Source organism: Myotis lucifugus, unplaced genomic scaffold, assembly GCF_000147115.1.
Source record: "Myotis lucifugus unplaced genomic scaffold, Myoluc2.0 scaffold_2, whole genome shotgun sequence".
Lineage (NCBI taxonomy): Eukaryota > Metazoa > Chordata > Mammalia > Chiroptera > Vespertilionidae > Myotis > Myotis lucifugus.
In genome coordinates this window covers 3,965,987-3,989,114 of record NW_005871050.1, presented here as the reverse complement: position 1 = coordinate 3,989,114, position 23,128 = coordinate 3,965,987, and the positions used below count along the sequence as shown (strand labels likewise).

The 23,128-nt window shown below is 38.3% G+C and overlaps 1 protein-coding gene across 1 annotated transcript in view; it reads left to right on the top strand.

Annotated features, from left to right (window-relative positions):
* ADGRG4 (adhesion G protein-coupled receptor G4) overlaps nt 1-23,128 on the top strand; it is a 114,031-nt gene that overhangs the window by 28,313 nt on the left and 62,590 nt on the right. Inside the window, 12 exon segments of the mRNA XM_023757139.1 lie at nt 47-122; nt 125-228; nt 230-941; nt 944-1,068; nt 1,070-1,187; nt 2,959-3,053; nt 4,757-4,821; nt 6,638-6,677; nt 8,239-8,318; nt 10,025-10,188; nt 11,679-11,811; nt 14,844-14,962. Of these exon segments, the coding sequence (XP_023612907.1) occupies nt 47-122; nt 125-228; nt 230-941; nt 944-1,068; nt 1,070-1,187; nt 2,959-3,053; nt 4,757-4,821; nt 6,638-6,677; nt 8,239-8,318; nt 10,025-10,188; nt 11,679-11,811; nt 14,844-14,962 (1,831 nt within the window).

The window sequence follows — 23,128 nt, the reverse complement described above, 5'->3', positions numbered from 1 at the left end:
ACTGGAATTACTAACACCCTCCCTATCTACTGTAAGCAGTGTAGAGTACCAATTTTCACAAATAACTTATTCTAGAACTGCTGCTCCTAAAAGTGTGATTTCATCTATCCCTTCAGATAGTCTCCCACTCCCTTGAATATTCAGGTTTCCCAATATTTGACTAGCTTTAAGAGCACTCCTAGACCCACACAAAGTATAAAAGCCACCACTTTCTTTTCTTCAAAAACAAAAAAAAATGACTTCCTTGTCTGAAAATACTTCAAGCACTGAACTAACAAAAGGTGCCACATCTGTAAATATCCCTGTTTCATACCATCCATGGACTCCATCCAGTGCAACTCTGCTCTCTTTTAAAACATTTCTTTTTTCACCTCATAGTACTAAAGCTGAATTCTCTACTCCAAAGACTTATCTTCCTCCTACATCCCACAAGGTTGAATTTCCAGTTCTGGGAACAAGAACCACATCTAGTAACACCCAGCCTCTGCTTATGACTTCCTGGAACATACCCATAGCTAAAGATTCTCAATTTCCAATTTTTACCACTACTCATGTGCTTACACCCAAGAAGATGGAAACAGAGACTCCATACCTCGTTCCTGGGTCTTTATCAACATTCATGGCCTCTAAGACTGGTCTTGTATCTGGAAATGTTATGGCAATATCATCAATTTCTACATCAGGAATTCTTCCTACCTTGGGGATGTCTGAGAGCCCTTCATTATCAATATCTTCAAGAACTATTCCTACCACTTTGGTTGATATTAAGCAGACATTTGGTAAGACTAACATATCTGTGACTCCTGTGACCACACTCCCATCAAATCCTTCTTGTGCTACTTCAGGATCTATAATTTCAAAAAATACTACTTCACCCATGCTGACATGGGTCTTATCTAGTCTCCCTTCAGGTTCTCCTCTGGCAACCGTATCTAATACTCCTCAATTATAACTTCCTCTGCAGTAGAGGTGCAGCCCACACTGGACTCCCTTCCAAATATAAGCACTACTACATCCACAACTACTGAAGCCTCATTTTCTCTCACATCTACTGGAGTAATGTATCCTTCTTACAGCAACTGTGTTTTCACTACTTTCTTCCTCTTTTGAGACAACCAGGCTGGACTCTACACCTTCCTTTCTATCTACAGAAACATTGACTTCTCCTATTGCCATTTAGTACACAGGTATGTTCCACAATGTCTGCATTGTATTACTAGTAGAATGCATGCACAATGTTCTCCAAGGTGGCCAGTTTTCTGAAGGCAGAAAAGGATAAAGAAGGGTACAGGTGTCTATCTCTTTCAGTCAGTGGGTACAGTGGGGACTTTATCCAAAGATAGAACTCTCTAGCCATTTTTTAAATCTTTGCTTTATTAAGTACTAGAGGCCAGTGCACAAAATTCATGCATGGGTAGAGTCTCTAGGCCTCGTTGGTGATCAGGGCCAATCTGCGGGGTGACTGGTGTGGCGATCGGGGGTCCCCTGCTGGTACCCGCCTTGGTGGGCCTGGCGCTGCCTGCTCACTAGCCCTGCCTGCCCCCTCACCACCATTGCCAACTGGTGACCAGCGGGGTGATTGTTGGGGTACCCCACTGGCACCTGCCTTGGCAGGTTGCTATGACGCACACTGACCACCAGGGGACAGACGCTCAACACAGGAGCTGCCCCCTGGTGGTCAGTGTGCTCCCACAGGGGAAGCGCCGCTCAGCCAAAAGCCGGGCTCCTGGCTGGCGAGTACAGCGGCAGTGGCGGGAGCCTCTCCTGCCTCTGCAGCAGTGCTAAGGATGTCCAACTACCAGCTTAGGGTGTAGGCCGGGCTAAGGGACCCCTCCGAGTGCACAAATTTTGTGCACTGGGCCTCTGGTATAGGATAATGCAAATGTATCTTTTTACTAAGTATGACATTTCTAAGCCTCCTTTCCACCCATTTTGTTCCTGATGCTCTGACTCTGCCAATGTGAACATGGATCAGGAACCTCACCCCCTTCCAAATAAGAGTATTTTATAGTCTTAGGTCTGACATATTGACTACATACCAGAAATCACCAGAAGACATTCCTCTGATACAAGTCTCAGCTTTCTCTAAGCTTCACCTCCAGCTGACTTACAATACTTACCAGTGGCCAAGGAGTGTTTGGCTTCCATATTGCTCAAATTTTGGATGTTCCTTCAACTTTTAACATTCCAAAATTGAAATTTAATAGGGCAGACAATAGGAGGGAATTACAGAGAGAAAACCCTGTAGCAGAAAGAAATACACAGGAAAAAATAAATATTTCCTCAGGCCAAATGATCTTGTGAAATTACGTTTAGCTTGGCTATTAAATGAACTTGGAATCTGTTGATCAATGAAAATTGAGGATTTGGGAGATTTGTAGCATGTCTATTAACTGTGTAGGGAACTGCCTAAATAATTAAAGCAAAAATGTGATGGTATGTCCTGTTTTTATTTTTTAAATTACTATTTTTTCAATTACAATTTACAGTCAATATTGTTTTATATTAGTTTTGGGTATATAGCATAGTGGTTAGACAGTCACATACTTCAAAAACTATTCTCCCTATATTTCCAGTACCCACATAATTATTCTAATGTTATTGACTATATTCCCTATGCTATACTTAATATCCCCATGGGTATTTTGTAACTACCACCCTGTACTTCTCAATCCCTTAACTTTTTTCACCCAGTTCCCCAATTCCTCTTCCCTCTGGCAACCATCAGTCTGTTCTCTGTATCTATGAGTCTGTTTCTGTTTTGTTTGTTCCTGTTTTACTTGTGAATATGAAGCCAAAAGTGCTTGTTCTTGACCTTGAAATTAAATTAAGCAAAGTTTAAGAATGATATTTCACTGTTTAGTTTCTTTAAAATAAAGAACAATTTTCATCAAATTAACAGAAGTTAAATTTCTTGAATTCAATACATAAAATTAATCTCCTTATTTTTAATTACAGTTTCCTTTTATAATATTGGAATGAGCTTCTCTGTCTTTGATGAAGAGCCAGCGATCCCTATTACCAGTATTGTAAATGAATTAGCAGAAAATTGGGTAAAATAATCTTTTGAATATTTATAGTACATATAAAATATGTGAATATATGTGTATATACATGTGTATGTATATATATGTGTGTATATATATGACAAAGATTGAGTATATTAAAACTAAGTTTTACTTTTTCTACACATAATACATTTCACAGCTAATTGGTTTTGACTGTTTGCTGAAAATCTATCCACTCTGTAATCAACACCATGAAGATATATGTGTTTTTTCTTTCATAGTGCCAATGCTGGAAGCATTTATGGGATGTTAATATTTTAATTTATTTAGAAGTGTACACTTTTTTTCCACTGACACAAATTCTGTGCCTCTTCAAATTTTCCTATTTGGGGAAAGAAGGAGAGTAGTGATAACAAAGTCTATGCTATTTAATTTAAATATTCTTGTTTTCTGCATTTTAATTTCTCTCTCTCTTACACAATAAATGTTTTACTTATCCTTACATTGTTTCTGATCATAGGAGTACTACATACTCTCTGAAGAAATCCAGAATTTGAAATGTGAAACTCAGAAAGTATACATGCTCTCTAATATTGCTCTTTGTATTAAGTACTATTAATAGTTCGAGGGATATTTTTTCAGACTTTTTCTATACATACAATAACATTGATGCATGTATATTCTTTTGTAAAAATAACTGAAATCATACTAATTATGCTAACTTCCTTTTTCACTTAACCATCTATCTTTGAGCATACTCATGATTATAAACATAGATCTACCTCATACACTTTAACAGATGCATAGAATTTCACTGGATAATTGTAAAGTAGTTTTTAATTCAGGCATCCATTGGTGGACATTCATGTGTTTCTATTTTTTCTCTATTTGGAAATAATGCTAACAATAATGCCCTTGCAATAAATTTTGGGGAAGCACTTGAGTATTTCTATAGGATAAATTCCTAGAACTGGAATTGTTGAATCAATTGATGAATATTATACATTTTAATAGCTATTGCTAAATTACCTCCCAGATAGGTGATACAAACCTGCATCCCCACCAACAGTAAATGGTCATGTCTGTTTCCCCTCTCTCCTCATCAGGCATTTATTTTCAAGTGTACCATATATGACATAATTATAAGTGCTTGACATGATTCGTTATATTCATCTACTAGGGTTGCCATAACAATATGATAAACCGGGTGGCTTGAACAACAGACATTTATTTTCTCACTGTTCTACAGACTGGAAATCCAAGATCAAAGTGCCAACAGGGTTGGTTTCTGGTATGGTCTCTCTCCTTGGCTTGTAGATGGCTATCTTCATTTTGTGCCTTCATAGGACTTTTTCTTTGTGTGTGTGTGTGTGGGGAGAGAGAGAGAGAGAGAGAGAGAGAGAGAGAGAGAGAGAGAGAGATATGTCTGGTGTCTCTTCCTCTTCTTATAGTGACATCAGTCCTATGGGATTAGGGCTCTATCCTTATGACCTCATTTAGCCTTAATTACCCCCTTAAAGGCTCAATCTCCAAATATAGTGACATTAGGAGGTTAGGGCTTCAACATATGAAATTTTTGGGATACAATTAAGTTCATAACAGTAGGTAAAAACCAAGTGGAGCAGATGGAAATGTTGAACCAGCTGAAATAGTGAATGGAGCTTAATGATCACATCATCTCAGGTAACTTTGCTCAGTTAAGACAGAGGAGTAGAAATACTAAAACTGATATGTTTTGTCTTTTACAGTTGAATTCTATATTTCAGGACAGTGAATTTGCTCTTGCTAATCTGGCTATTCAAATTAAAAGCAGGTATGTGAATGTCATCTGCTGTGGGTTGAAGGGTTGTTTGAGGGCACTCTGGATCTGTTATTATCCAGAGAAGATTTCCTTTGTTTTTGTCTGAGTTGTAGGGACTGCTGCATTTTGAGTTGAATCTTCCCTTCTGAGTGTAGGTTCTTTTTGGACTGAGAAAGAAATTTGTATTAATACTATAGAGTATAGCCCTAGCCAGTTTGGCTCAGTGGATAGAGTGTTGGCCTGAGGACTGAAGAGTCCCGGGTTTGATTCCAGTCAAGGGCATATGCCTGGGTTTGGGGATCAATCCCCAATAGGAGGCGTGCAGGAGGCAGTCAATGATTCTCATCACTGATGTTTCTCTCTCTCTCTCTCTCTCTCTCTCTCTGTCTCTCTCCCCTTCCTCTCTGAAATCAATAAAAATATATTTTAAAAAATACTATATGGTATAAATTCAGTGGGAAAACAAAATAGAATAAAATAAGTAGGGGAAACAGTGGAATTGGACTCAGCTACCTCTAATGCCCCCTTTAGCTTTAAAATACTATGATTCTGTGACTTAGGGGGAAAATGCCTTAAAAGATGAAAGACTCCGAATGACCAATGCATAAAGATTTATAAGGCCTTTTATTTTTGGACAATGTACTTCCAGGAATTAAAAATTACAAAGGGAACTTGAAATATTTAGAGTGAGGAATGCTGACTAGTTCAAGACTTGCCTGGGGCACAAGGTTGGAGAGCTGATTGCAGTAATATTGGAAGGCACTGAGTAGTATCAAGAAGATGACCAAAGCAATTGGTCATCTGATAAATACTTCCTCTGCTCTTGCATTGCACATATATTGGTCCTCTGTTAAAGGAACATTCAGAGAATCCTTTTGAAAAATAGGCATGGCTCTGGTATACCACTGTAAGCTGATTTTTATTTTTTTATTTATTTTTATTTTTATTATTGATTAAATTATTACATAAGTGTCCTTATCCCCACGTTACCCCCTATCCCCCATGTAAGCTTATTTTTAAAACAATACACATGCCTGCCTATCTCCCACACACTGGGATTTTGGTTTCTACTCCATGTTCAAATATAAATAGGCTCAAGAAGGTTTATATAAGGTAATAAAAGTAAATCCATGGTAGGTTATTAAAAGAAAATTGTGGAATATACAACATTCTTTTTAAAGAATTGTGTCAATTATGTTTACTTATTACAAAAGTAATATGTGACCATTGTAAAATCTTAGAGCTTAACAGAAATATGTAACTTGGATAGCAAAAATCTCCAGAAACACACCCATTCCAAGAACTCTGGTTAACAATTTTCTTACATACTCCTCTAGATTTGTTGCCTTGCATTTACTAAGAGAATGGGATCCTACTCTACATACTGTTTTCCAACATTCTTTTCATGCTTTAGAATGCATCATGTACATCCTTTGAGGCCAATACATAGAGATTTAGCTTATTCATTTTTATGCCTGCATAGGATTCTTTTGCATGAGTGTACCATGGTGTATTTACCCAATTACTTAGTAATGGACATTTCAGTTATGTCCACTCTTGTACATATATTTGCATGGTTCCTTGCTGGTACTATTATAGAGTAGATTCTTGAAAGTGGGTTTGCTGAGTTAAAGGCTTACTACCATTTTGGTATACAAATAATGACCAAACTCTTTTGAAGTATCTTCTTGTAGCCCTAGAATTATTTTAATTCCAAGCTGGGAGATTCTACTGTTTTGCCTCAGAGTTGTCTTTCTCCTGAAACTGTGCTCTTATGTATTTGGTACTCTATTTCATTTTTCTATAATTTTTGATGCTTTTGATACAGAGACACTTCTAAGGAAGAAAAAACCATGGACCAAAATTTTGTAAGTAATTTTTCAAAACAATGTACTTGTAACCTATTTTATACCTGATTAGATGTAAGTAAATAGCTCTTCTACCTAAGTATATATTACTAGAGGCCCAATAAACAAAATTTATGCAGGAGTGGGCCTTTCTTCCCCCAGCTTCAGGCACCAGCTTCCCTATGGGACCCAAACTTCCCTCCAGCCACCAGCACTGACCTGGGCTTCCTTTGCAGAGGAGGCCCCGCACACCCACGACAGCCCACTGGTTGGTGACCTGGGCCTCCCTCTGAGTGGCAATGATGGGGCAATGGCTGGGCCCTCAACCAATTGCATCGCACCTGCCTTGACTGGCTTGGTGCCAGTGGGTGTCATAGTGTGGTCCAGATGGTCATCTGGATTATCATCTGGATGGTCATTCCACTGTTCGGCTGTTTGGTCAATTTGCATATTAAGCTTTTATTATATAAGATTAGGCAAGTCTCAATTGTAATCCTTGAGGGTCAAAATACATTACCTTCTTTGGAATTGCACAAGAACCCAGTAAGGAAACCATCCTCTGCTTTTTGAACTATGTATGTGGCAGTTCTTTCAAGGCCCATTTTGTGGGCTATGGGACTATGGAATGACTTTGGGATTGTAAATGGTAAATGGAATTTCTTGATTGTGGACTTCTTGTAAAAAGTCTGGTTCTTCCAGGAGTGACACAGTTGTTTGCAAGGCTGGCATTCAGAAATACATTCATCCTCTATTTGTATAGATTTGAAGTCAGAGTGTAACAAAACTATCTCCCATCATCCTTGACCCAATTCTCAGTACTTATTCCAGTGCCTCAAAGCTTTACAATGTTAGACTCTGAAAGGATTAGTAAACACAGATTTTAAAGTATTTAAACGGGATAAATATTTTAACTATACAAAATGCAATCAGTGCATTCCAAGTTATCTGCCATCATTTAAAATACTTTCTATAAATAGCTGATTCAGAATTTTTAATTTAATACATGATAGATAACATGACATGACTAAACTTCCTCTCAAAAAATAGGTGTAAAAGCCTATTGCTAATAATGAGTTCCCTGGGTTAGAATCCCTGCTCTTCCACTTCCTGATTGTGAGACCTTGGGCAACATAATTAATCTCTCTATGCCTCACTTTCCTAATCTGTGCAATGAGGATAACAATATTATAATCCCTCACAAGGCTATTGGAAAGATGGAATGGGATAATTTATGTAAAGTGCTTAGCACATGACATAAAGCACAGTAAATGCTTGGTAGTGTTTACTATTGTTATCACTATGTTAGGTTTAGAATCTATTCCTAGTTCTTTGACTTCTCAGCTGTGTGATACTGGGCAAATAATTTAACTTCTCTAAGACTTAGCTTCCTCATGTAGAAAATGTGCTGACAATCCCTGGAATGCCCACCGTACAGAGTTAGTTTGAGGACTATAAATGCATTGATGTTTTAGAGGGTGATTTGAAGATGGCAATGAGTTACATAAATATAAAGTATAATTATGATTGCTGTAGTTTACAATAAGCCCTGTACTTAGTTGTGATGTTTGTTTAAAGATTTCAGCGAGTATGTACTTTTCTTTTGCTTTATTTGGAACAGAGAGAAGGGCAAGAGATGGCTACAATTTCCCATGCGTTATACAGGTAGGAGCTGAGTTTATTCATAGCTGGTACATTTAGTTATGATTTCCCTTCCATTTAATTCTGTATGTGCAATCTGTTGGTCAGAGTTGTCAGAAGGAGATCAAAGTACCTGGTGGTTATTTTATAGAGACTGTCATTGGGCACTTGCCTTCATAAAATAAGTTGTTTCAGTTGGTCATGGCACAGCCTATCAGCCTGCTTGCTGCTGCCTCTTTGTAATGAAGAGAAAATGGAGTCCAAAGTGGTCATAATTTGGGGATGGAGGAATAAAGTATTTGTTGTCATGAAAAAATTCCACAAAATACTGAGCAGGAAAATTGAAAAAGCAAGATGGAAAACATCCTTGGTCCTGTTCAAACTCATGGTCCAGCTTCTCCAGCTACTGTTGGGCTGCTTGATGCAACTCAAGAAGTACATATAGCCAAAGAAGACTCCTGGAAAAGTCATTGAAATATTCAGGATGCTAAGAATAGACAGTCTATTGCAGCAAGAGGAGAAGTTTAAAAGAGTTCTCTTCAGGCTGGAAAGATGATAGTTGAGAAGAGAGAGACCCCAAATGAAATGGGTAAGATGAACAGGGTCTTCACCAAATATGGATCAGTGAAGGGAGTGACATGTCTTATATTGGACATAAAACTTTTGAGTAAACACAGGCACATCTAAATTTCAACAGCTGGTAGGAAACATAGGAAATGTGTTCTTCAAAAAGACTATTTACACCTGGAAATGGAGAAAGGGTACAGGTAAGTTTGTGAATCTGAAATGTGTTCTGTAATGGAGCAGTAGAGGAATTTAGAATTTTTGAGGACCTCACTACAGAGGTTGAGATCAAGGACAGCCCTATTCTTTCATAATATGTCTTTTAGTAGAAAGAATATTTAGAAATGAAATACTAGGTCTTTGTGACCTTACTTAAAGTTTAGTTTCCTCATCTGTAGAATGGGGATAATAATAGCACTACCACATAAGGTTGTTGTGAGGATAACATGAATCAAAACATGTGAAGCAAGAATTCCATAAATGTACCAGGCCAGTGTGGCTCAGTGGTTGAGCGTCAACCATGAACCAAGAGGTCACCAGTTCCCTGTCAGGGCACATGCTCTTGTTGTGGGCTCTGTAGGGGGCATGTAGGAGGCAGCCAATCAATGTTTCTATTTTACTATCTCTCTCCCTTCCTCTCTCTTTAATATCAATAAAAACATTAAAAAAGATAAATTTATAAATGTTAGTTACTATCATTATCATTAATATTATTCTATGATAGAAATCGGTTTTTTGTAGAACACATCTTTATAGACTAATTGAGCATGTGCCTATTTGCTTTATTGCAGTAATGATGGATAAATTGGAAACCAGAAAGATAAAAGGTTTTCTCTAAAGTAATAAATCCTGAATACTTCATCTCTTCTATTATCACAAACTTCTAGAAAAATAGTATGGCTAACCAATTTCAACATAATGCAAATGTTCTTGACTATTCTTTTGAAAATGCATTTTGAGTTTTTTGTTTTGGATATGAGAAAATTTATCAGACAATTTAAATATGCTGTCTTCCATAATTTCTTAAGATTTCCCACTTAATAGTGTAAAATATTTGATATTTATAAACTACCACTAAGTTATTTATGCAGAATTGCATCACCACAGGCCAAGTTGCACACTGTTGACATAACTATAATATCTTTTTTGTTTGTTCTGCTTTTTAGCTGTGTCTGTCAGGTCATCATAAAGGCCAACTCTTCTTTAGCACCCACTGAATTGATTAGCAGGATTAAAAGTAAAATACATGGCAACCTCATGCATGGAAACTTCACACAAGATCAATTGACGTTATTAGTAAAGTCTGAACATGTTGCAGTGAAAAAACTAGGTAATTTGAGTGGGGATATTCCATATGAAGTCACTGTCCTTCTTATAAAGCTCATAATGCATGCATAGTAAGACATCCTGAATTCAGAAGGGAGAGAAGTGACAACCTTTCTATCTATCTATCTATCTATCTATCTATCTATCTATCTATCTATCATCTATCTATCTATCTATCTATCTATCTATCTATCTATCATCTATCTATCTATCTATCTATCTATCTATCTATCTATCTATCGAGCCAGGGGGGATAACAGAGACTTTTGGTCAGCTCTGGATTTCAGCAGTAGCCAGTTCATCAATGATGTGGAATGATTGTCTCTCTTGCATAAATACCCAGAGACCTGGAGAGCTTCATTACACACAATAGCTGCCTAATAGATACTTGCTTTATTGATTGATTTAGCCAGCCTATTCATCTTGGAAAGTGATCTGGGAACAGTCCAGAATTTCTCTCATGGTCATTTTCTTTTTAGATTAGCAAGGCTTTAATGGTAAAAGAGAAAGACTATCAGGCCATGCCATCCGATGGCAGCTTTCTTCGTTTTCCCTAATAGACTGGGGTAAAAATATTGAGCTAACCCTAATAACACACATAGGCATTAGAACACACAATCCTTGGCAACAAACTAACTGGGTGGTGGAGGGCATGCTTCTATTGAGAATGAGAGTGAGATGAAAGGCAGAGCAGTATTGAAGCCACAAACAGAGCCACCATGCAAATGATGCTAATGAATGTGTCCGGAGAATGAGGGTAAGGCCTTTTATTCTCACTCAGAGAGGAGATGGGGATGGCTGGGCAAAGCTGGCTGGGCCACTCTGTCAACACCTGAGGGAAAGATTTTTGGAATCAGGGTTATACACCCAATGAGTGGTCAGTAAAAACTGGGAACTTATTACATAAACATAGTCCAAGTCATATCTCCCTTAAGGTGACAACCCTTGGCAGCAAAACTTTGCCATCAGCACCAACATCAGAACAGGCTCCCATCTGTATTGATGATGATGGATATATTGAGTTTACTTAAACCAAATCTACGCTAGAGTCCATTAAGAAGCAAGGAGCTGTCCAGAAATATAAGCCAGCCTATCATTGCACCTCACACTATTAACAGTGGGTACCTGAAAAGGAGGGCAATTGGCAGGTGGGGACTTTTGATTTTTACTCTACGCCTCTCTGTGTGGCTTAAATTTTTTTCAAGGCACATGTGTCATTTTTAAAAACAAAAACTAAAAACCTGCTCTGTCAACTGGTAGTTTTAATGAAAAGGACTAAATGTGAGAGTGTATTGGGAGGCTTATATTTTAAGTAAAGAACCCATTTAATGCTATTTTCAGTGAATCCTGCTTTAAATGGCCTGGCTAAAAGAAAAGTTTCCTTTTTATTTGCTGATGTTTGTGCACAAGATAATAATGATGGGTCATAATGGATGTTCGTGATACTTTTAAGTGCCTTTTGCCCTTTAAAATGTGCATACATTTTCTCTGTAGAGCCAGGAAAGTGCAAAGCCGAAGAGACAACCTCTAAATACAAAGGGACATATAAGTGGCTCTTAACCAACCCTACTGATACAGCCCAAACTAGATGCATAAAAAATAAGGCTGGAAACGCTACTAGAATCTGGTATGTATTGGCCAAGTTCTAAATGCTAGTTCAAATACACAAAGATCTGCTAATTAGGGGCATGTTTCTATGTCATTTGCCTGAGCTCCTTCTCTCCCCCTTTACTGCCAGTCTTTCTTTCTTTCTTTTTTTTAAAAATATATTTTATTGATTTTTTACAGAGCGGAAGGGAGAGGGATAGAGAGTTAGAAACATCGATGAGAGAGAAACATCGACCAGCTGCCTCCTGCACACTCCCCACTGGGGATGTGCCCACAACCAAGGTACATGCCCTTGACCGGAATCAAACCTGGGACCCTTGAGTCCGAAGGCCGATGCTCTATCCACTGAGCCAAACCGGTTAAGGTGTCTTTCTTTCTTTCTTTCCTTCTTTCTTTCTTTCCTTCTTTCTTTCTTTCTTTCTTTCTTTCTTTCCTTCCTTCCTTCCTTCCTTCCTCCTTCCTTCCTTCCTTCCTTCCTTCCTTCCTTCCTTCCTTCCTTCCTTCCTTCCTTCCTTCCTTCCTTTCTTTCTTTCTTTCTTTCTTTCTTTCTTTCTTTCTTTCTTTCTTTCTTTCCTTCCTTCCTTCCTTCCTTCCTTCCTTCCTTCCTTCCTTCCTTCCTTCCTTCCTTCCTTCCTTCTTTCATTTCTTTCTTTCTTTCTTTTCTTTCTTTCTTTCTTTCTTTCTTCCTTTCCTTCCCTTTCCCTTCCTTCCTTTTGGGGCCCTTTTTAAGAAAATAAGGCTACATAATAACATTCCAAAAAAAAATTCAAGAAGACAAAAGAGAACCTGCAAACCAGATACATGCCCTTAAACGGAAATGAACCAAACACCCATTGACGGACCCACCGTGCAAACTCCGGCCGCGGGCCGGATCTGGCCCATTTGAAATGAATAAAACTAAAAAAAAAAAAAAGACCGTACCCTTTTATGTAATGATGTTTACTTTGAATTTATATTAGTTCACACAAACACTCCATCCATGCTTTTGTTCCGGCCCTCCGGTCCAGTTTAAGAACCCATTGTGGCCCTCGAGTCAAAAAGTTTGCCCACCCCTGCACCACTGAGAACACCGACCAGAGCAAAAATGCCATTATTGATATGAGGACTGATTATCATGACATAAAAACTTAAATAAATGTCACTCATAATCCCATCACCTGAACACAGCTGTTTTTAGGTAAGTATATTTTTTCATTTGGCTTTTGCTGCATTTATTTAAGTTTTATGTAGTGATAATCAATCCTCATATCAATAATGGAATTTTTGCTCTGGTCGGTGTTCTCAGTGGTTAGAGCATCAGCCCATGCACCAAAGGGTGTTGGGTTCAATTCCGGTTAAGGGCATGTATTTGGGTTGCAGGTTCAATCACTGGCCCCAGTTGGGGCCTGTGCAGGAAGCAACCAATCTCTCTCTCTCTCTCTCTCTCTCTCTCTCTCTCTGTCCACCCCTTTCCTCCATCCCTTCTAATCTCTCTAAAAAATCAATGGAAAAAATATTCTTGGGTGAGTATTAACAACAACAAAAAATAATAATGGAATTTATGCTTTCACTCAATGGCTTATCAATATTTGCCATGTTTTACAGTCATCTTTCATTTTTTTCAAAATATGTAGGTTTTGTGTGTGTGTGTGTGTGTGTGTGTGTGTCTGTGTGTGTTTGACAGCCATCCTCTTAATGACCATTTTGAAAAACTGCCTCAGAAACTAACTTGTTGATGGGCCATCATAATTTACTAAGTCACTCTTCTATTGTAGACCTTATCATTTTCCTTCTTAAAATCATCGGCCCCTCTTCTATTACTCTCTGCTGTTAATGGTTTATGCATTAAGTGGACACAGCAAAGGAGCAGCCAGTTTTGACAGAAGCTTTAAAAGCTCTCCTTTGGAGGGCAACATCTTGAATTGTACTCTATCTCTTACTCCCTACATCTAATCAGTCAGCAAATCATGCAGCTTTTTTAAAAGTTCAAATTCAGAACTCACATCTAGCCTTTCCTTGACAACCACACAGCCACTACCCTGGTGCAGGACCTTAATATATCTTGCCCACTATTAGAGCAGTTTCCTTATTTTCTAATTGTCCATTACCCACCAGCTATACTCCATACTGCTGTCAGTGTGATTTTTCCTAAAGTATGGTTGCCATCATGCCACCTTCTTACTCTGGTTTCACATTGCCTCAAGAATTAAGTCCAAACCCGCAGGCTCCCTACTTTAATGCATTCCAGCCAAAAAGGGTCATTTGCCATTGTGAACTCAATAGGTGTTTCCTCGTGTCTTTTTTTTTTTTTTTTTTTTGCTTATGCCATTTGCTCTGTTACTGCTGCTGGTGGTGGGGCTTTTTCCAACTCTGTCCTTTCAGCACCAGTTTAGCTCAAAAGTTACAAGTAAGTTTTCCTTGCTTGGTGGTTTGATACATTCAATTTTGTTTATATTGCTGTTCTTATCCCATCTTGCCTATTAAATGTAGTTACATTTACAGTCTCAAACCACCAAGTTACAAGCTCCTTGAGGGAGGAGACCCTGCCCTGTTTGTCTTCACTACCTGCTACCAGTCCTAGAACACAGTAGGTGCTCAATAAATGTGTTAGTTAACTTGAATTGAACTGGCTTGAATTGGATGAAGCATAGTGGAGGGTATACCATGAGGGTCAATGAGATACAGAGGATGCTATACTAGTTGCCTTGAGTAAATTAATATGCTAAGATAGAGACCACATTCTAACAGAAATGGGGTTAAGAAGGGAAAATGAGGGTAAGGAGACCTGTCTAGAAGGGCAAAATCTCTGCCTTGACTCTTGGTTCACTGGACATTGCCATGCCCCATTGCAGGCTTTCTTGCCTGCTTATATTTCCTTTCTAAGAGCAAAATTTTCTTCACTTTACAAACACTGGGCTTCCTCCTTTGCTGTCTCATCCAGGAGGCTGAGAGTGGGCAAAGAGGGGAGGTATGCCAAAGATAAACCCCAATCCTTCACCTTTTGCTTTAAGACTATTCTGGCCTCATCTTCCAATGAGATAATTTCTTGTTCCTCCCTCCTCTCTTTTTCAGCTCAATCAGTATGGATACTGGCAAATCTCAGTGGGAAAAACCAAAGTTTAAACAATGCCAATTGCTGCGAGACCTTCCTGATAAGATTGTGGATCTTGCTAATATTACTATCAGTGATGGTAAGACTGTTCCGTATACAGAGAAGAAATAATGGAACCTCAGTTAGTCTACTTGACCTGAGATCAGAAAGAGAACAGGGAAACCTCACATAGGAAAATCTACCTTACAAAAATCTAGTCTCAGAAATTAGGTAGTCCATGTTGGTTCAGGTAGGAGTGGAGCACGACAAGTTAAGACTATCAGTGCTTTTTGTTTTATAATTTTTATTTTATTTTAAAAATTTGGCTAATTATTAATTTTAATTTTATTTTATTTAAAAAACGTTTGAATAGATAATACTTCACATAGTTTACTATTGAAAAAACACACAAAAATACAGTGAAATATCTCCTTTCCAGAGCCGTTCAGTTAATATCCACAGAGATATCTTATGAATCTATAAGGAAATTTATATATGTGTATGTATATGTACACATACATGATACATACATGTATATTATCCCTCCCTTTTGTACAAAAAGTGGAGCATGCATACATGCTGCTCTGAACCTTGCTTTTTTCCCTTAACAATATATTGAAGAAATTATCATATTAGTATATGAAGAGCTTTCTCATTCTTTTTTCCACGGCAATGTATTATACTGCATATATTTCTTTAACATGTTTCCAATTGGATGGGCATTTAAGTTGTTAATAACATTTTGTTTTTTAAAAGCTGCTGTAATGGATATCATTTATATGTCATTTTGTATAAATTGGGTATTATTGAAGCATAAATTCCTAAAAGTAGAATTGCTGGGTCAATCATACTTTTGATGGTGTCAAAATGCTCTCTGTAATAGTTGCATCAATTTATACTCCCACTTGCAAGGCCTGAAAGTGCCTGTTTCAGAATCCTTTCATCAACACAGCATGGTATCAGACTTTTGTATCTTTGGTGATTTGATAAGCAGAAATTGATATATCGATGTACTTTAAAAAATTTTATGGAGTCACTCAAATATAATAAAATTCACCTATTTAATGTGTACAATTCCGTGGTTTTTAGTATATTCTCTAGATTGTGCAATCATGGCTACTAATTCCAAAACATTTGAATCACTCCAAAAAGAAACTTCCATACACATTAGCAGTCACTCTTTATTTCCCTTTCCTTTCAACCCCTGGAAACTTCTAATCAACTTTGTTTCTTGCTTAATTTTATTTCATTTTTTGTAGTAACAACACATAACATGAGATCTACCCTTTTGTTAAATTTTAAGTGTATAATACATGACTATTGGCTATAATAGGTACAATGTTGTATAACAGATCTTTAGAATTTATTCATCTTGTTTAACTGAAATTTTATGCCTGTTGATTAGGAACTCCCCATTTCTTCTTCCCTCAACCCCTGACAACCACCATTCTACCCTGTGCTTCTGTTAGTGCAACTATTTTTTAGATTTCACATAAAGTGAGATTATGCAGTGTCTGTCTTTCTGTGTCTGGCTTATTACACTTAGCATAATAGTCTCAAGATCCATTCATGTTGTTGCAAATGGCAAGATTTTCTGTTTTGCGGCTGAATAATGTTCTATTGTATATACATCACATTTCTTTCTTTCTTTCTTTTTATTTTTAAAAATATGTTTTTATTGTTTTTTTTTTTAGAGAGAGAGAAACATCGATGTGAGAGTTAAAAATTGGTTGCCTCCCATATACACCCCAACTAGGAACTGAACTCACAACCTGGGCATGTTGCCTCCCCAGGAATCGAACTCGTGACCTTTGAGTGTATTGGAGGATGCTCAACCAACTGAGCCACATTGGGAAGGGCTATCCATTTATTTCTTGATGTACACTTAGGTTGTTTTCATATCATGACTATTGTGAATATTTATATACTTATTTTAATTCTCACCCGAGGATATGTTTTTATTGATTTTAGAAAGAAAGAAAAGGAGAGGGAGAGAGTGAGAGAAACATCAATGTGAGAGAGAAACATTGATCAGTTGCCTCCTGTATGTTCCTGACTGGGGATCAAACCCACAACCTGGGTATGTGCACTGACCAGGAATTGAACCTGAGACTCCAACCAACTGGGCCACACTTGTCAGGCACAGATATCTCTTTAATATAGTGATTTGATTTCATTTACTTTAGATATATACCCACAAGTGGGATTGCTGGATCATATGGTAGTCTATTTTTAATATTTTAGGAAATTCCATACTGTTTTTCATAATGGCTGTACCAATTTACATTCCCACCAACAGTGTATAAGGGTTCCCTTTCCTCCACACCCTGGCTAACACTTATTCCTTGATAGAAACAATAGCCATCCTGGAAGTTATGAAGTGATATCTCATTGTGGTTTTGATTTGCATCTCCTTGATGATTACTGATGTTGAGCACCTTTTCATATATCTGTTGGCCTTTTAAATGTCTTCTTCTGAGAAATGTCTGTCCAAGTCCTTAGCCCATTTTGATCAGTTATTTGTTTTTGCTATTGAGTTTTAGTTTTTGTATAGTTTGGAGATTAACTTGTTATCAGATATATGTATGGTTTGCAAATATTGTATCCCATTGTGTATGTTGACTTTCCACTCTGTTGATTGTTTCTTTTGCTGTCAGAAGCTTCTTTTTATATTATCCCACTTGTTTATTTTTGTTGTTGCTGCTGTGCTTTTCATCACATATAATAAATATCAATGTCATGAGCTTTTGACTTATGTTTTCTTCAAGAAGGTTTAGAGTTTCAGATCTTACATTTGAGTCTTAAATCCATTTTGAATTGATTTTTGTGTATGGTGTAATATAAGGGTCAATATCATTGTTTTGCCTGAGGATATCCAGTTTTCTCAACACCATTTGTTGAAGAGACTATCTTTTTCCCATAGTGTATTTTTGGCACCCCTGTGGAAGATCAATTGATGGTATATGCGTGGATTTATTTCTAAGCTCTCTATTCTGTTTCTTTCTTTTCTTTTTTACTGTAGTCTTTTTTTACTTTAATTTCTTTATTGATTAAGGTATTACATATGTGTCCTTATCCCCCCATTACCCCCCACTCATGCCCTCAACCCCCTGTTGTCTGTGTCCATTGGTTAGGCTAATATGCATGCATACAAGTCCTTTGGTTGATGTCTCCCCCTTACCCCCACACTCCCCTACTCTGAGGTTTGACGTTCTGATCGATGATTCTCTGTCTCTGGATCTGTTTTTGTTCATCAGTTTATGTTGTTCATTATATTCCATAAATGAGTGAGGTCATGTGATATTTATCTTTCTCTGACTGGCTTATTTCACTTAGCATAATGCTCTCCAGTTCCATCCATGCTATTGCAAATGGTAAGAACTCCTTTTTTACCGCAGCATAGTATTCCATTGTGTAGAAGTACCACTGTTTTTTTATTTTATTTTTTATTTATTATTTTTTTAATTGCTTAAAGTATTACAAAGAGTATTACAAAGGTATCCTTTTTCCCCCTCCTTGACATTCCCCCGGCCTCCCCTACCCCCCAGTGTCTTGTGTCCATTGGTTATGCTTATATGCATGCATACAAGTCCTTCGGTTGATCTCTTACCCCCCCCCCAAAGCCCCCCAACCCTCCCCGGCCTTCCCGCTGTAGTTTGACATCCACTCATCTGCTGATGGGCACTTAGGCTGTTTCCAAATCTTAGTTATGGTGAATTGTGCTGCTATGAACATAGGGGTGCATATATCCTTTCTGATTGGTATTTCTAGTTTCTTGGGATATATTCCTAGAAGTGGGATCACTGGGTCAAATGGGAGTTTCATTTTTAGTTTTTTGAGGAAACTCCATACCGTTCTCCACAGTGGCTGTACCAGTCTGCATTCCCACCAGCGGTGCACAAGGGTTCCTTTTTCTCTGCATCCTCCCTAGCACTTGTCATTTGTTGATTTGTTGATGATAGCCATTCTGGCAGGTGTGAGATGGTACCTCATTGTTGTTTTGATTTGCATCTCTCGGATGATTAGTGACTTTGAGCATGTTTTCACATGTCTCTTGGCCTTCCTTCAGTCTTCTTTTAAAAAAATACCTATTTAGGTCCATTGCCCATTTTTTGATTGGGTTGTTAATCTTCCTTTTGTTAAGTTGTATGAGTTCCCTGTAAATGTTAGTGATTAAACCCTTACCAGTGATAACATTGGCAAATATGTTCTCCCATGCAGTGGGCTTTCTTATTGTTTTGTTGATGGTTTCTTTTGCTGTGCAAAAGCTTTTTATTTTGATATAGTCCCATTTGTTTATTTTCTTTTTAGTTTCCATTGCCCTAGGAGCAGTATTCGTGAAGAAACTGCTTCAGCATATGTCTGAGATTTTGCTGCCTGTGGATTCCTCTAATATTTTTATGGTTTCCCGTCTTATATATTCTGTTTCATTGTTCTATATGTCTGTGTTTATACCAGTGTCAGACTATTTTGACTATTGTAGCTTGTAATATATTTTGATACCAAGGAGTATGATGACTTTGTTCTATTTTCTCAAGATTGATTTGGCTATTCAGGGTATTTTGTGGCTATATATGAATTTTAGAATTGTATTTTAATTTCTGTAAATTTGGCTAGACCAGTGGTCGGCAAACTCATTAGTCAACAGAGCCAAATATCAACAGTACAACGATTGAAATTTCTTTTGAGAGCCAAATTTTTTAAACTTAAACTATATAGGTAGGTACATTGTTATTAACTTAATTAAGGTACTCCTAAGCTGGCCTTTGCTAAAAACGTCCTCAATCTGATTGAGGTACATTCGCTGAGGTCAACCCCTTCCAACTCTCCTATCCACACTCATCTTGTATACTTGTTTCGTCTATCTCCTTTTGTCCATCCTCTCTATATATCCAAACCATCTCAACATACCTTTCTCAATCCTCGACACTACATCTTTCACTCCACAACGTTCCCTGTACGTGTGCGCCTGCACATGGTATTTTGTGGAAGAGCCACACTCAAGGGGCCAAAGAGCCGCATGTGGCTCGCGAGCTGCGGTTTGCCGACCACTGGGCTAGACTAGTTTAGTGAAATCTAATTCCCCTGAAGTGTACACCCTCTGATGCTACTCCTGAGAAGATGCAGCCTTCAACAAGTACACATTTTCTCTGACCACCAGGGATGACTGTGGTTCTACCTGAGTTTTCTCTGAGTGTTTCTTTGTCTTTCTCCTCCTTAAGCTTCTGGCTGGTCTGTCTCTATTGACATCACATCCATCTGTTAGTGTCCTAATTGCTAGTTGATTGCTCTGTTTTTTTAAATGTATCTTTATTGTTGAAAGTATTACAAATGTTCCCCGTTTTTCCCCCAACCTGCACCCACCCCCCACTCCCAGGCTTTCACCACGCTATTGTCTGTGTCCATGGGTTATGCATATATGCATATAAGTTCTTTGGTTAATCTCTTCCACCACACCTCATACACCTTCCCTCTGAGATTCATCAGTCTGTTCCATGCTCTGTTGTTTTTGATAAAATCCTGGGCATAAATTGCTCCATGGTCTGATCCAACTAAAGTTTGTCCCCTTGGCAGAGGTGGAGTGTTGCCAGTCTTTGAGACTTCCTTCTACCTACCTATGGGCAAAATATGTATCCTATAGGGCAAGAGCTTAGGGGTGTGTGTATGTGTGGGTGGATGGGTAAGTGGAGATGGTGTGTATGCCCTTCATCAGATGCTTCAGCAGGCTCTTACCTACGCAGCAGGAGCTGTGTGTGTATTTGGGAATAAGGGTTACTTATTGCTGGCACCCAGCTGCTGCCACTACCCAGTATAGATCACCTAGTCCTGATCAGAAAGATGGGAACTGCCAATGTTCACGGGCTGTCAGACCCATTTAGAATAGCTCTTATACTCCAGGGACCTGGGAGAGATGGTGACTGTTACTTGGCTGCCTAGCCCAATGGAACAATACATCCACAAAGCAGAGCTGTGGGAAATGGTGTAGTTCTAGCTCAAATTCCATGGCCTCCCACTGTACTTATCAAGATTCTGCAGATTTTGTTGAATGCATGCATCTCAATTTGTTGTAATATCTCCCATCATTCTCAAGAGACTTTGAATGATTGTCTTTGATCATTTTGACCAGTGTAATATATGTCTCTCTTGGTGAACTTTTCCACAGGCCCCTCCTCACACCACCATTCTTAAAGTCCTGCCTACCCTTATCCATGTTCTTTTAAGTATGCATAAAGATTTTCCTCATATAGTTTCAGTCTATACACACCTTGCCAGGCATAACTCTACTGTATAAAGTGGGCTCATACTACATTAAAACGTTGGAAATTGGGGCACAGGCATTCCAAGTATTGCACAATAGCCAGGGAATTGTCTTGAGGCAGTGAAATTGTCAGACTGGTCTACCTTGCAGAAGTTGTAAATTTGGAATCCTTGCCAAGGAATGTCTAAAAGAATCAGAAAAACAAGCACAGATATGATGTTTTCTAGATCTGAAATCATGGAGGGGAATAGAGAGTGTTGCAACTTGGAATAGGCAGCAAGAGAGAGAGAGATGTCCGTGCTTCACACTGACCTTCTTCCTAAGTGACACATTTTTCTTAGACATACTAATAGAATTTTCTCTGTGGATGAAAAAGTCAACAACCACAACAACAAAAGCATTGCATTGGATTGGGATTTTTAGAAAATTAACTGTCAGAAGTTGTTATTTTTTTTTAATCTGCAGAGGAAGAAGACATTTGGATGGTGACTATACTAATAATGTATACCTATAACTGAAAGATAACCTATTAATTTTATTAGCTTTAGAGGAATCTTTCTTTTCTCATTGTAAGTTAGGAGCTTAATGAAAAATAGGTACAATATAAAGGAAAGAAAAATATATATTCAAGTCAAAACAATTTTTGTTTAGTTTTCAATCTGGCTGACACACATTAGATATCTTGGTTGGAGAAAACTCATCAGTTTCATACTTAAATATTCATTTCTCATAACTCCTTAATAACACATAGTTAGAAAAAGTACCCTTATGTCAAAGGTCTGTGGGTTCTTTGTTATGCTCAGTTTTTGTTATCTCTATAATACTGAAGATACACCACAATCTAATGAAGTTGGCTGGAAATTCTCATAAAACTGTTTCCTGTCTGTGTCCATCCCACTGTCAGTGCAGGATAGTGTGTGATTGAGATAGAACAATGTATTTCCCAGCTATGTCAGGCAGAACTGCAAAGCACTGCTGTTTCAACCCCCAACACCATGGAGAAAAGGGACAAAAGCACAGATGCTGTAGTAGAAAGTGATATTGAAGAACACTAGCATTGGAATCAAACAGGCCTGGGATAAAATCTGGTTAGAACTCCTATGTCTTAATTTATTAATCTGTAGAAAGGGAGTGATAATAAAGTACCCACCATATAGGGTTATTGTGGTAATTAAATGAGAAAATGTATTTATAATGCCTTGATGTGGTATGTTGTCTCTAAAATGCCCACTGTGGATTCATTCTGTCCTTGTCACTTGGGAGTTAAATTAGGGCTGGCTTGTGACTGGTTAGCCTAGTAGAATTTGGCAGTAGTGACACTGTGCCAATAATGAGACTAACTTTCAAAAGGACTGGAATTTTCTGCTTCCTTTCTTTTCGTATGCTATCATTTGTGATTCTTCCTCTCATAACCATGCCATAAGAAGCCCAAACAGTGGTGTGCTAGAAAATGTTTAACAAACGACTTTTCCAAAAAAGGTAATGATTCATAGCATTTGCTGATTTCCTGGGTGTAATACTCCACCCATGGCTAAATACAGACCACATCATGTAGTTACTGAACATGAAGTTGGTAAGAGATGCACAGATACAGTAGATATTTTTAAAAATCACAAGAGCATATATTATTTATACTAATAAAAGGGTAGTATGCTAATTAGACTAGACATCTTTCAGACGTCCTTCCTGACAAAGCCACAGTGGTAGGGGCCAAGGCAGAGGGGGTTAGGGGTGATCAGGCTGGCAGGGGAGCAGTTAGGGGGCGATCAGGCTGGCAGGCAGAGGCGGTTAGGGGTGATCAGGGTGGCAGGGGAGCAGTTAGGGGCATCAGGCCAGCAGGCAGAGGTGGTTAGGGGCGATCAGGCAAGCAAGCAGGCGAGTGGTTAGGAGCCAGTGGTCCTGGATTGCTAGAGGGATGTCTGACTGCTGGTTTAGGCCCGATCTGGTAGGATCGGGCCTAAACTGGCAGTTGGACATCCCCTGAAGGGTCCTGGATTGGAGAGGGTG